At 37.1% G+C, this 15,731-nt stretch overlaps 1 protein-coding gene and 2 pseudogenes across 3 annotated transcripts in view; all 3 read right to left on the bottom strand.

The window, feature by feature from the left end:
• Window positions 1-15,731, bottom strand: part of BAZ1B (bromodomain adjacent to zinc finger domain 1B) — a 70,112-nt gene that overhangs the window by 40,648 nt on the left and 13,733 nt on the right. Inside the window, exons 4-6 of the mRNA XM_081054205.1 lie at window positions 8,201-8,402; window positions 3,807-3,928; window positions 1,275-1,472 (exon numbers count right to left, since the gene is read on the bottom strand). Of these exons, the coding sequence (XP_080910331.1) occupies window positions 1,275-1,472; window positions 3,807-3,928; window positions 8,201-8,402 (522 nt within the window). The remainder of the gene's footprint in view (window positions 1-1,274; window positions 1,473-3,806; window positions 3,929-8,200; window positions 8,403-15,731) is intronic.
• Window positions 10,067-10,494, bottom strand: LOC308500155 (calmodulin-like; annotated as a pseudogene). Its single transcript has one exon. The product of its transcript is annotated as a calmodulin-like (transcript).
• Window positions 12,310-13,083, bottom strand: LOC308500065 (small ribosomal subunit protein uS2B-like; annotated as a pseudogene). The gene has a single exon. The product of its transcript is annotated as a small ribosomal subunit protein uS2B-like (transcript).

Here is a 15,731-nt window from a genome sequence, read left to right as displayed (position 1 = left end):
CAAGAATCTAAAACCCACTCAAAGATAATTTTATATAGGATTCTCATACAGTAAAAATAGTAATCTTAAGTTAAAACCAGCAAAAGCTGTATCAGTTCCAAAACTATAGCAATGAAATGACAATGAATTATTTCCCCTAAGTAAATGCAAATATTAAGGAAAAATTTTTGGTTTACTATAGTTACATGGAAAATTTAGTCCTGATCTAGAAAAAGCCAATTAATTCCTGAATTTTTCCTTTCATGCAAATAATATAAATGTAAAGAGCATACTGCTTGATCATGGTGGTCTTGAATAAGAAAACATGCTAAATGCTAAACTATGATTGGAGGTCTTTATCAATGTTTGGAGAAATAGTTATTTCTCAACATACTTTTGTCATCAAAAATCAACATAAAGTAACTGAGGTAACTTAGTTATGTGACTCAAGATATCTTTAGTTTTTCATGATTAAAAAGAAAAGGGGGAAAATAAAAAATCCTGGAACTCTGACTTAGTTTCAATGGATCAGCAGCCCTCTTCTGGTCCCATTCTGGCCCAGAGACCAAGATGAAAATATCAGTATGCAAATATTTACCAATGAAAGAAGCATAAATACTCTCATAGCCTACATTAAAAATCTTATTGGAGAAACCTTGAGATGGAAAAGACAATCAGAAATCTGAGGCCAATGTCTTCTTGGCTTTTGTCATTTACTTTCTATTGCTTCTCATTAGACTGACCTCCATTTCCCAAACTGGAAAGTAAAACGCTAACACACACATACACACACCATACAACTTCATAATTATACTTTGAAGATCAAATAAGACAAAAAAAAGCAAGTTCTCAAAAGGGAAATGCCAGATTTCCTACTAACCTACCAAACTAATACTCATTCCAAGTCCTTTTCAAGGCTGCCAGTATGATTTATCATCTTTTCTGATACACAAAATCAGTTTTCATTTTTAAGAATCAATTTGTAAAACATTTTTTGTATTTATACCATACCTCATTCCAAGGAGCTGAGGCAAAAAAAGCACATATATGTAGTTTCTTTGTTAATAAGGCAACCGTAGTAAAAAACCAAATTAGGGGAGATAGGGCAATGTGGCCTCTCCCCTACAAACCCCACACACCACAACCTATATGAGACATCCCTAAAAAGTTTTGAATTCATTATCTGATGTTAGAGTTCAAACTCTGCTATAAATCTAATCTTATTGGAGCCATCTGAGAAGAGAAACTCATCTAATAGTGTTCTATCCTGCTGTTCAAAAATTAAGTGACCTTACCTTGTATGGATCAAGTAAAAAGTCACTGAACTTGCTAGGCAGGGAATATTTCTTCACCAACTCATCTTCAACCACCCAAGGTGCATTTTCACCAGTGCCAGCCCGTAAAGCGTTATGCCGTATAAAGTATCGAAGTATCTCCTTATTTGGTGGGCGTTCTGTACGAATCAAGCTGTCTGCTGGCACATTACTGATGATCTAGGTTAACAAATATAAACAATTCAACACTGGGGTAAAAATAAATTAACCAATGAGGAGATTTATGTTCTCTCCAGAAAAATCCTAATTCCATCTATAAAATAGGGCTATAAACTAAATGAAAGAAAAGAATAATTTTCAGAGTCAGTATGTTCATTTAAAGATACCCCTAGGTAATTTATCAGTATGTATCCAAGTCCTAAAATGTGTATATCCATTGAGCCAGCAATTTCTCTTGTTAAAATTTAGAAATAGGGCCGGCCCAGTGGCTCAGGCGGTTAGAACTCCGTGCTCCTAACTCCAAAGGCTGCCGGTTCGACTCCCACATGGGCCAGTGGGCTCTCAACCACAAGGTTGCCGGTTCAATTCCTCAAGTCCCGCAAGGGATGGTGGGCTCTGGCCCCTGCAACTAAGATTGAACACGGCATCTTGAGCTGAGCTGCCGCTGAGCTCCCGATGGCTCAGTTGGTTGGAGTGCGTCCTCTCAACCACAAGGTTGCCGGTTGGACTCCCACAAGGGATGATGGGCTGCACCCCCTGCAACTAGCAATGGCAACTGGACCTGGAGTTGAGCTGTGCCCTCCACAACTAAGACTGAAAGGACAACATGACTTGGAAAAAAAAGTCCTGGAAGTAAAACTGTTTCCCAATAAAGGCCTGTACCCCTTCCCCAATAAAAAAATCTTTAAAAAAAAATTTTAGAAATAAATGGACAGTCATCAACTTGTTATAAAAGCAAAACCAAGAAAGGGTAGGACTATATAAAGGCATTATTAATAAGGGATTGATTTTGAAAATTAAAATACATTAATAAGGGATTGATTTTAAAAATTAAAATACACCCATTTAATGGATACCATACAGCCATGGGGGAAAAACATTTCTCAATCAGAACAAAGCATCAGAATCATCTAGGGTGCTATTAAAATGCAAATGCATAGACCTCACCCCAAACTTACTGAATCAGAAGACTCTCTAGCAGTAAAGCCTGGGAATCTACATTTTTAATAAACTCCCTGTTGCCTAATATATATACGACAACCTGAGAATACTGTTTTGGAAGAAAATGTAATAACAATACAGATGTTTACCATGCAGTAAATGAAAAAAGCAAGCAACAAAATAGTGTATGTATAGAATATTCTTACTTTTTAAAGTCACTTAGAAGCTAACCACCATTAACCACATCTATATTCATCAATTATCATCTGAGTATGAGATTAGAAATATCTTTATTATTTGCATTTTCTATCATCGTATAAACTTTTTTACCTACATGTGAAACAAAACAATTTATATTCAGCAATAAGAATAGAAATGATAATCAGGGAAGTAGTTGAAACTCCCTAGCAATGTTTCAACGAGCTACCTTGCTGAACAGGAGGTAAAAAACTTAGCGAAAAATTGTATTTAACATTTTCAAATATAAAGAAGTCCTCACAATCCAGCTATGTCTTGATCACTAACTATAAAACAAATGAGTCAAAATAGAATAGGTGGGGAAAAAACAACTTTCTAAAAGAGGCAAAAAATAGGGGCTATAATCCTCCCAATCTTATTTACTAAATTAGGAACTTTGACAGAATTAGTACATTTCTCAGGCCTTAACAATTTCTTCTATAAAACAGTTAAACGTGCAGAAAAATGTGCAGCTGCCTTCCACACCCAGCCACCCTTCCCACTTCTTTCTAATTATAAGATTTTACACACAGGTATATGAGTACCTGAAAGTAACATACCATAGTTTATGGAATCTGAGATGCTATTAATGAAAAACATTATTTTATGCACCACTTAAGAAAAAAATTCTTGCCAATTGACTTTAAGATATATACTGATTCTTGACGTATTAAAAAATATGAAAGATGAACATCTTAGAATCAATAAAACACAGTACTAAGTTGTTTTAATGGTGTTTACTATTATTTTAGATTATTAGCTCCACAGATTCCTTGAAAAAGCACTAATTAGTGTTGACTCAGTTTCTGAATTTAACTACATTACAAATTGCTCTACTTTTAACTGGGAAGAACTATTACCTCAGAAGTCTGTAACTGCTGGGATAGATCCTTATTTTTCAAACTATCTGAGTTTGAAGATCAAATGCAAATTCCTCTTAACCCTAAAAATTTCTATTAAAAGGGAAAAACCATGTAATTTCCTAGGAAAGAAAATACAATTTAACTTAAAATCATGATTACTAAGACTAGACAACCACTCAGAATTTGTTGTAGATACACATTCATTTATATTTTCTCAGAAAACTAGCCCTATGATATTTTCTTAAACAACATGTACCTCATGTAAGAGCCTTAATATAAATAGCCAACTAACCTTATCTTCATTTTGTAGTTTCACATCATATTTGTGAGGCAGAAATTTTGGAGGAGCCCATTTCCTTTCTCCTTTTTTTAATGAAGTAGGCAGTTTTCGTGGAGATCTACGTGCTCTGTCATCTAGCCAAATCAAGAGAAAATTAGTGAAAAAAATGATTCTTAATACTATCCATTCATTCGTTAATAACTTATTGAGCATCTACTCTGCACCAGGCACTGAAAGATGAATCATAAAATCCTACTTCAACCAGCTAAAGCTAAAGTCTATGGGAGGAGTCAACAACAAGTATAATACAATGTGGTAAATACTATAATAGAAGTTGGTACAGAAAAATACTATGTCTAACTTAGTCTGGAAGATAGGCAGGAAAGACACAGAAAAAATATGACTTGTTCAGAGACTGCAAGTAATGAAGTATGGGTGAATATGATCTAGAATATCGTAAAAAATCAGACTAATGAGGTGAGTAAGGAGCAAATTATAAAGAACATTATATACCATTTAAAGAGATTGGAATTTGTCTTGTGGGCAGTAGGGAAGCAAATGATTTTTGGTCTTACTAACTAGATGTACATTTTGGGAAAATCACTAGTATGAAAAATCAAAAAAAAAGAAAGCTTTCAGCAGTTAGAAAATAAAATGTGAAGGTGAAACTGAAGAGAAGGAAATCAGAAGATATGTTAAATATCTGAATTAATGCAACCAGAATGGAGAAGGAAAGAGCCAAGAGGTAGTCAGAAGACAGACTTGGTAACGAGCTAGATGTGGGAATGTTAAGTTTCCAAGTTTTCTGCCTTTGGAATGGAGTAGATGATAATATCGTTAATTGAGTACGAGAATGTTAAAAAATAGCAAGAGTTCTTGTTTACTTGCCTTGGAGAGACAACATAAAGAATTAAATGATCAATTTAGCTTTACATGTGTTAAATTTGAATTGCCTGGGACATATAACTGAAGACTAGGTCTAAAGTTAAGAAATTAAGTTGATCTAGGTTTGGGACTCATCAGCCTATAGACAGATTGAGTTTAAAACCGTGGGCATGAATGAAATACAACAGATCTGTATTAAAATAAAAAGGCAGAACAAAAACGTCTGGGGGGAAAAAAATCTAAGGAATAACAGGGAAAAAAGGAAGTAAAAAAACAGAAAAGTAGTTGGAAAACTAGGAGACTGTGGTATCAAATAAGTAAAAACATATGATTCTGACCAAAAGTGTTAATTAAATGTAACAGAAAAGTTAAACACAGCTAAGAAATCAATGGATTTGGCAATTAGGAGGTCACCTATAATCTTATTAGGAACAATTTCGGGAGTAAAGAAGCTAAAGTTAGACTGTAATAACATAAGAAATAAAGTGATAGAAAGTAGAGACAGCTTTCTCAAGAATCTTGGTTTGAGTAAGACAAAGAGAACAGGATCAAGGGAGGATATGTTTTTGTTTTTGGAAAATGGAACTTTGTTTACAAATTGAAAAGAATCATTAGTGATGGGCGGCCGGATGGCTCAGTTGGTTAGAGCGCGAGCTCTTAACAACAAGGCTGCCTGTTCAACTCCCACATGGGATGGTGGGCTGTGCCCCCTGCAACTAAAGACTGAAAATGGCGACTCGACTTGGAGCTGAGCTGCACCCTCCACAACTAGATTAAAAGACAACTACTTAACTTGGAGCTGATGGGCCGTGGAAAAACACACTGTTCCCCAACATTCCTCAATTAAAAAAAAAAAAAGAATCACTAGCGAGAGAGTTAAAAAACACTGTAGAGTAGAATAATCTAAATTAATCCAACCCTTGAGAAAGTAGGAGGGAATGGAATACAAAGCACAAGTATCTTAGACAAGAAGAAAGACAGCTCCCTACTAAGATGGAGGAAGAATAGAGAAAATTGTAACAGGGAGTTTAAGATCACAAAACTGAAAAAGTTCCTGCCTAATTCATTATCTTTTTCCATAAAGTAGAAGGCAAGGTCAACTGGTAAGAAAATATTTTGTATACTGGAATTTGTCTATCATTTCTATGGAAATTCTAATCAATTGTTCCCCTGAAAATATTCCAAAGGCATCATCACACAAGTTCTTTAATCTGCCCACCACTCTTCCCACATAGTAGCAATAACATTATATCCCAGTAACTGAAAACTAAACTAAGGCACAGAACACTCTAAAAAAGAAGTCAAAGCCTAAAACTAGGTAAGGGGTTCCTGGTACACAGTGCTTAAGGCATAAAATTAACAACTACAACACATCATTGGTAGTCCAATGACCTGAATCTAGAAGAAAGAAGTTTTACAGGACATATCATCAGCCAAAACCTAACCAAAACATTTATCAATGTCGAGTCCTGGGAATTTTAAGTATTGCACATATTAGAAAACTTCAGGATCTGATATGAGTGTATGAGAACTTTAAGAAGAGATAAAAACATTTGAAAAATGGTCTTTTCTCCATATTTCTTGCTCTACTTGGACCTCTCAGGTATTATTACTTGCCTTTCCTGTTTTCAGACCAACTTGATGAATCCTGCTATAAGATCATAAAAAGGTGGGTTGCATATGGTTCAAGTTTGTCCAAGGTCTCAAAACCTTGATTCTACATAAGAATCACCCAAAGAGATTTTTTTTTTCTCAATAACCAATATCCAGACACTAATCCCGGGGAGTATTTCATTTTGTTGCCTAGGGTGGAGTCTTAACAACAATATTTTTAAATTCCTTGATTCTAATGGCAAGCAAGGTTGAGACACTGATTTACTGAATAATCTTCTGTGTTATCAATACTTTTAAACTAAGAGACACGTCTGATCTCCTAGTACCAAGGAGCTAGATGTAGCAGGGCCAGGTTAGGAGGAATGGGGAGGTGCTTGCTGTTTGGAGTTTACCAAGTGTTACTTTTTAATAACCTGGCACTCTTGCAGAAAAAAAGAAAAAAAACACTTCAGTATAAAAAAGAAAACTAGAAACACAGACATTAGCATTCATAATAGAGTGGAAAACAAAAAGAAGCATTAATTACACCTGAAACTAACATAGTATTGTATAGTAATATAATATTAACTGCAATTTTAAAATTATTAAATGAAAAACTGAAGTATCAACAACTGGGGTGGACCAGCTACAACACTAGTATCTAAAGTTTCCTTGGAGCTAGATAACGATGTCTCTCTAAAACCATCTGCACATGTCCAAAACATCTGGAAAGACACAAAATAGAATGGAAAACTGACAGCATAATACTTTACTGCAACATTGTAATTTAAACTCTGTACCACTTAAACATGAGGTAAAATTATTTGATCGTCTAACAGTCATGGGGAGGGGTTCAAAATACATAAACCCTTTGAGTACTCATATTTTGAGACAGAAGGAATCTATTCTAGTCAAATTCCTTATTTAGATTTTGTTTTTTTAAATGGAAGCTTCAGAGGCTGAATAATTTTCCCAATGGGCAATGTCAGTTCTTTAACTTTCAAAACTGTATTGTTAGAATCTCCAAGTCTCTAAAAATTACTTTTAGACATCACAGTGTTTCAAAATTCTGGCAGCTCCCATCTGAGAGGGACCTGAGTTACAGAATATAAATAAAAAGAAGTATCTTAAAACCATCACATTGGCTTACAATGTGAAGAGAAATAGATTGGGGCTGGCCTGGTGGCTCAGGTGGTTGGAGCACTGTGCTCCTAAAGCTGAGGTCACCAGTTTGCTTCCCACATGGGCCAGTGAGCTGCGCCCTCTACAGCTAAGACTGTGAACAACAGCTCTCCCTGGAGCTGGGCTGCCGTGACCGTGGGCTACTGTGCTGCCATGAGCAGCTGGCAGCCAGCGAAAGCTGTCAGCAGCCAGTAAGAGCTACAGTGAGCAATCGACCAATGACCAGCTGGCGACCTGACTTGCGACCCATCAGCTGGGGGGGAGCGCAAGGCTCCTAATAGCAGCATGGGCCAGAGAGCTGTGTCTTACACAACTAGACTGAGAAACAATGGCTTGAACGGGAGTGAGTGGGGGTGGAGGGGCGGAAAAAGGGGGGGAAATAATTAGAATTTGTGCCTCCTACTCTGACCCCCTACACACACACACACACACACACACACACACACACACACACGTATTCCCAACTTAGAAAAGGAAAGCAAATTTTCTTCACCCTGTTGAGTAGCTAGGTATGCGCACGTAGATTTCTAAGCAACTAGAGGAAATTACTTCCCAAAGGTCTTAATTGTGTAGGGAAATTTACAAAATGTTCTGAGTATTTTAGTTGTTTTCTGAATCATAAATGAACAAAAGCATGTCTATCTATCTACAAAACTCAATTACAAGTTTAGTGGAAAGAGAATACAAAAAGATCTGTGTATAATAAAATAAACAGAGTCACATAAGAAAACTAGCATCATACATACTAATACTCTCTCTCCTTCCTTCATCCTCTTTTACAATTGCCTCCTTCTTCTGATGCTCCTGAGCGATTTGACTAGAATTCTCTTTGTCACTTGAGGGAGAATCACAGGCACCATCAGATTTCTTCTCAGTGGCCTCTTCATCCACTTTCTCCAAAGGATGTATCTTCACAATCCTCACCTTGAGCATTTTTTCCTTGCCAATCTATAAAGGAGACAGGAGAGAGAATCAGAGATAATAAATAAGAACTAGAAACTTAAAGATAATGTTTAGAATATATTAATCCATTATATATTCCACCTCACTTGACAAAAATTCACTAGAACTCTGGGGTGGCCAGTTAGCTCAGTTGGTTAGAGCGCAGTGCTCTTAAGGTTGCTGGTTTGATCCCTCCACAATTAGACTGAAACAACTGTGAGATGTGCCCTCCACAACTGGATTGAAACCACTACTTGACTTGAAGCTGATGGATCCTGGAAAAACACACTTAAAATAAATAAAAGTTAAAAAAAAAAAAAACTCACTAAAACTCTATAAAGAGGCCAAGTACAGTGATGTTTTTCCAATTTTATTTTTCAGACTTCTAGGTTAAAATATGACATTTTAAAAAATAAAATGATCACAATCTAATTCGTAATTCATGTACCAATGTACTAAGGCCACAGGGAATCACTGCACAAACCACAGATGTATGTAGTTACAGTTCAAGAATTTCCATTTTATAAAAAGTCGATTATACATATGGATATCCAATTTTTCCAGAACCACCTACTAAAAAGACTATCTTTTCTTCGCTTAATTACCTTTCCACTTCTACCAAATTTCAGTAGTGTGTGTATGTGTTTATGTATGCATGTGTATATATATGGGTCTATTTCTGGATGCTATTGTTCCACTGATCTATTTGTCTACCCTTGCACCAATTTCACATCATCTTAATACTTTAATATTTAAAGATGCAAAATCAGACAGTATCGAGGCTCTAACTTTATTGTTCTTCTGCAAAGTTGTTTTGGCTAGATTCTTTGCATTTCCAAATCAATTTTATAATCAGCTTGGCAATTCCTACAAAAAAGCTGCTGGGATTTTACTGTAATTGTATTGAATCTGGGAAAAACTGACACGTTGATGTAAGGTTTTCTTTAATTACTCAGTAATGTTTTATAATTTTTAGGTATAGGTCATGCATATCTTTAGTCAGATTTACTCCCAAAGTATTTCATATTTTTTGATGTTATTGAAATAGTATTGCTTTTTTATTTAATTGGGTAAAATTTTTTTAATGGAAAACAAATATACAACTTGGAATGGATTTGAGGCAAATTGTGCTATAAGCAAATTTTCTTTAAGTAGCTAAACAAAGTTTTAAAAGCAAGTAACAATAAAAGAAAGTGTTTCTGGTACAGGATCAGTAGTACAAAAAAATAGTGTACGAGTACCTGGACAATACACCTGTTTTGCAATAGTGCAACTTTTAAGTACATATTGTTGACTGTCCAGAGTCCATGCAGAGTTACAACTCCACACTGCAACAACATGCTGACAGTTCCTACTTAAAAAAAGGCATAACCCAGATAGATGTTCCCTCATTTGACCAACTCCAAGTTTAGATGTACAGAAGGGCTTAGATATATCCAGACCATGCCGCAAGCAACATATTACTTGACTGATTTTCTAAAATAAGGTTTCAGGACATTGATAGTTAAGGGAAGAAAACATGGAGGAATGAAGTCCTAATTAGTATACATGTATATTTTTTGACAGTAGGGGGATACCTTTTGCTTATGTTACAAAGAAAAGGCAAATAAACAATTTTATTCAAGAAATTTAACACATTCTGCACAGAATCTTCACTTTGCTACCACCATTCATAAAAATTCTTCATAGTTTACTTGCCCTTCACCATTAATATCTGAATCCCTGATCATTTCATCAACCTCTTCACCTGTTAACTTCTCTCCAAGGTTTGTCATCACGTGGTGAAGCTCTGCTGCACTAATAAAACCACTGCCGTCTTTATCAAACACACGGAATGCTGCACTGATTTCTTCTTCACTGTTTGTGTCTTTCATGTCTCTCGCTATCATTGTCAGAAATTCCAGGAAGTTAGCTGTGCCGTTACTACCAGTATTCATGTTATTAATCATGTCCTGTAACTGCTTCTGTGGGATTCTGCCCAAGAGACCACATTAGTTTCCAATTCCTTTGTTATTATAGTTCCATCACCATCCTTATCAAATAGTGAAATAGCTTCTTTGAATTCTGCAACCTGCTCTTCGGTCAGCTGGTCAGCCATGCTGCAAGCGCTACCTACTTGTCTCTGAGATGTGACCCTGTAACAACTCAGCTTCCCTGCTCCACTCAGGCTAAGTTAGTATTACTTTTTTAAAATTTCAAACATGTAAAAACACAAATTGGTTTTTCTATATTTATCTTGTATCTTGCCACCCTGCTAAACGCACTTATTAGTTCTAACTTTTATGGTAGATTCCATGAGATTTGCTACATAGACAATCATGTCTGGAATAAAGACAATTTGATTTCTTCCTTTCCAATTTGGATGACTTTTCTTTTTCTTGACATACTACACAGGCTAGAACCTCCAATACAATGTTAAGTAGACTGGGAGAGCAGACATTCAGTCTTTTACCATTAGGTATGGTGTTAGCTAGAAGTTATTCTGTAAATATCCTCTATCAGGTTGAAGAAGTTTCTTTTCTATTGGCAGTCTGCTGAGAGTTTTTATTAGGAATTGATATTGGATTTTGTCAAATGTTTTTCTGTGTGTATAAACTGAGATCATATTGTTTTTCTTGTTTTCAATAAGGAGAATTACAAATGTAAAACAATCTTGCATTCCTAGGATAAACTCTATTTGGTCATAATGTATGATCCTTATAGTGTTGGGTTTCATTTGCTAAAATTTTTTTTTAGAATTTTTACATCTATGTTCATGAGAAAGTTTTGTGAAAATATATATATATATTTTTTATATATATATATTTGTTTTTCTTAGACTGTAGTTTTTTTCTTGTAATGTGTTTATATAGTTTTGGTATTAGTGTAATACTGACCTCATAAAATGAATCACAAAGAATTCCCTCCTCTTCTATTTTCCGGAAGAGTTTGTATAGAATTGGTATTATTTCTTTCTTAAACGTTTGAGAGAATTCACCAGTGAAGATTAACTGGAACCACAAGTTGGCACCTGAAATAAGCCTTTGTATTGCATCTCCTTGCCTAGGGTAGTGGTCATATATTTAAGCCTTCTGGACAAGGAATCTTTCAACTCCAATTATTCAGCTGCTCCCTGCTGAGCTGAATCAGCTACTATTTCCCAAGATGGGCAGACTGGCCAGGCTGATGGGTTTATAAGAAAACTATGTTTGCACCTGTGTACACCTCTTAATTTGTTTATCTCTGTATCTATCCTCATGTCTGTGTGTGTCTGTTTTCTTCTTGTCCTTTGCCTCTGTTGTTTTCATTTCGGTAGGCTCATGAATATTAATTTGAGTCTGTCTGTGTCCATGTGTATATGTCTATGTGTGTGAGATTCTTTGTCTACCTATGGTGATCACATCAAATCTGTAAAAATAAAACCCTTATCCAAAATAGAAAAATAGTACCCTCCCTGTTTCTTTTTTAAGCAGCTCATTTGTTTTACACCTTCCTTTTATATAAATCCCCATCCCTCTCACCCCTCCCCTTTGGCTACCATCAGCTTGCTCTCTAGATCTATGGGTCTGTTTCTGTTTTGTTTATTCATTTTTGGTTTTTCATATCGCACATATAAGTGAGATCATACAGTATTTGTCTTTCTCTGTCTGAGTTGTTTCACTTAGCATAATACTCCCTAGGTTCATCCAGGCTGTTTCAAATGGCAAGATTTCATTTTTTTTGTTGTTGCTGAGTAATACTCCATTGCATATATTTACCGCATCATCTTTATCTATTCATCTATTAATGGACATGTGGGTTGCTTCCATATCTTGGCTGTAACTAGTAATGCTACAATGAGCATAGGGTACATATACCTTTTCTCTTTAACTTTTAGAAACTATTTTTCATCAACCTTTTCATTTTGTTTAATAAGCGTTTGTGGAAGAACAGCTTAGGACCACTCGGTGGTTGTTCCTATCCATTCAGCGGCCTGAGCAATGGGGGTTGCAGACCAGTCTTCAGTGGCAGCTGAGCACTCCAGTCTTCAGTAGGAAACTGCTGAATAGACACAAAGGGCCCCTGCATGCCTTCAGACCAGCCTGCAACCTCAGGCTGAGCAACAGTGAACTCAGGAGCTGGAGAAGTCCATTCACCCAGAAATTCCTCCTTGGGCACAGCCTTTTCAGCAGCAGCCTGCTCTTACGTTTTAATCTTTTCAGGATCTCTGTAGAAGCAAAGATCAGGCATGACCTCTCAGGGGTGTTCATGGGAGATGGTGTGACTCATGTACAGAACTTTCTGGGCCAGCATCCACATCAGACCCACTGAGTGAGCTCCCTTGTTGTTGCAAGGGATAGCAATGTCCACGTAACACAGAGGAGAGTCTGTGTTACACAGAGCAATGGTCGGCAGGTTAACATAAGACACCTCTGTGAGAGGCTGGTGGTCAGCTCTGGGATCCGTAACCACAAGTCTCGGCTCCCAGAAGGCTGCCTGGATCTGGTTAGTGAAGGTTCCAGGAGTAACATGGCCAGCAAACAGGAGTGGCTCCAGTGGCAGCAGCAAACTTCAGCATACATCGCCACCCAAGAACATTGGCCAGCGTGTATTCCAGGTTTTCAATGGCAACAATGGCATAAGCTGCCAGCAGAAGCTTCTCCCAGGTTCTCTTCAGATTTATGATGTAGATGCCATCACTTCTCTGTTTGTAGATGTACGGTTCCATTTACCAGTCAAGGATGGTGCCGGGCCCAGTCTGGTGACTCAAGTGGTTGGAATGCCATGCTCCTAATGCCGAGGTTGCCGGTTCAATTCCCACATGGGCCAGTGAGCTGCGCCCTCTACAGCTAAGATTGTGAACAACAGCTCTCCCTGGAGCTGGGCTGCTGAGTGCTGCCGTGGGCGGTCAGTGGCCAGCAGCCAGCATGAGCTGCCGTGGGCTGCAGTGTGCTTCCGTGGGCCACCGTGTGCTGCCATGAGCGGTTGTTGGCCAGCATTGAGTGGCCGGCAGCCAGTGTGAGCTGCTATGTGCTGCCCTGGTCTACTGTGTGCTGCCATGAGTGGCTGGCTGGTGACCAGCAGCCATTGTGAACGGCTGGCAGCCAGTGAGAGCTGCCGTGAGCTGCTGTGAGTAGCCAACCGACGACTGGCGACTGGCTGCCTCAGTGGGGGAGGGGGGGAGCGCAAGGCTCCTAATACCAGCATGAGCCAGGGAGCTGTGTCCTACACAACTAGACTGAGAAACAGAGGCTTGAACAGGAGAGGGAGGGGCGGGAGGCAGAAGAAGAGGGGGGAGGATGGTGCCACCTAAGTGTGTTACTGCTACAAGCAATTTGAGGACATCAAAGGCTAGGGACATTGCGACAGTTTCCTTTAAGTTACGTGGGAATCGAGAACAATGCTGTATAGCGTGGAAAGTACATACGTTTTTTTGAATTAGTGGTTTTGTTTTCATTGGATAAATATCCAGAAATGGAATTTCTGGATCGTATGGCAGCTCTATTTTTAATTTTTGAGGAATCTCCATACTGTTTTCCATAGTGGCTGTACTAATTTACAATCCCACCAACAGTGTACAAGGGTTCCCTTTTCTCCACATCCTCACCAGCACTGTTGATTTATTGATGATGGACATTCTGACAGGTATAAGGTGGTATCTCACTGTGGTTTTAATTTGCAGTTCCCTGATGATTAGTGATATCTAACATCTTTTCATATCTGTTGGCCATCTGTATGTCATTTTGGGAGAAATGTCTGTTCAGGTCCTCTGCCCATTTTTTAATTGGATTGCTTGGGTTTTGGTGTAAGTTGTATGAGTGCTTTACATATTTTGGATATTAACCCCTTACAAGAGGTTATCACTTGCAAGTATCTTCTCCCACTTGGTAGGCTTTTTGTTTTGTTGACAGTTTCCTTCGCTGTGCAAAAACTTTTTAGTTTGATGTAGTCCCATTTGTTTTTCTTTTGTGTCCTTGCCCAAGAATATATATCCAAAAAGATATTGCTAAGAGCAATGTCCAAGAGTTTTACTGCCTATGTTTTCTTCCAGCAGTTCCTATGGTTTCAGGTCTAATATTTAAGTCTTTAATCCATTTTGAGTTTATTTTTATATAAGGTGTAAGAAAGTGGTCCAATTTCATTTTTTTGCATGTATCTGTCCAGTTTTGCCAACACTACTTGTTGAAGACTACATTTACACCACTGCATATCCTTGCCTCTTTTCTTGTAGATTAATTAACCATATATAAGTGAGGATTAATTAACCATGTAAATGAGAATTTATTTCTGGGTTCTCTATTCCATTGATCTATGTTTTTATGCTAGTACCATGCTATTTTGATTATTGTAGCTTTGTAGTATAAGTTTGCCACTTTCTTCTCACTCAATATTTCTTTGGTCATTAGGGATCTTTTGTGGTTTCGTATCAATTTTAGGATTAGCTGTTCTAATTCTGAGAAGAATGTCATTGATATTTTAATAGGAATTTCACTGAATCACTTTATCATGTTAGGTAGTACGAGGTATGATTTAAAAAAATATGCTGAATATTTAAATTAAAAAAAAATTATTACAGTAAAAGATACATTGCCATTAATCCCCTCCAAAGTACTCCCCCTTGCTTCAAATACACTTATCCCACCGTTCTTGCCACTTTCTACAGCAGTTCTGGAAGTCCTCTTTTGTGTCTTTAGTTGTGCTATCGTGGTGAAATTTATTCCTAGGTATTTTATACTTTCTGATACAACTATAAATGGGATTGCTTTCTTAATTTTTTCTTCTACTCCTTCATTATTGGTACATAGAAACACACCAGTTTTCTGTATATTGATTCTGTATCCGGCAACTGTACTAAAATCATTTTTTAGTTTTAATAGTTTCCTGGTGGTCTTTAGAGTTTTCTATATGTAGTACCATGTTATCTGCAAATGAGAGTTCTATTTCTTCCTTTCCAATTTGGATACCTTTTATTGTTTTTGTCTTGTCTGGCTAGGACTTCCACCACTACGTTAAATAGAAGTGGTGATAGTGGGAAACCTCGTCTTGTTCCTGATCTTAGAGGAAAGGCTTTCAGCTTTTTTCACCATTAAGTATGATGGTAGCTGTGGGTTTGTCATACATGGCCTTTATTATGTTGAGACATGTTCCTTCTATACCCACTTTGTTGAGTTTTTATAACAAAAGAATGTTGAACTTTGTCAACTGCTTTTTCTGCACCTCCTGAGATGATCATATGGCTTTTACCCTTTATTTTGTTAATGTGATGTATCACACTGATTTATGGATGTTGAACCATACTAGCATCCCTAGAATGAATCCCATTTGGTCATGGTGTATAATCCTTTTAATGCATTGTTGAATCCAGTTTGCTAATAT

This window comes from Rhinolophus hipposideros, assembly GCF_964194185.1.
Source record: "Rhinolophus hipposideros genome assembly, chromosome: 7".
In the NCBI taxonomy this organism is placed as follows: Eukaryota; Metazoa; Chordata; class Mammalia; order Chiroptera; family Rhinolophidae; genus Rhinolophus; species Rhinolophus hipposideros.
Note: the sequence above shows the minus strand (reverse complement) of the source record. Positions and strands in the feature narration are given on the sequence as shown.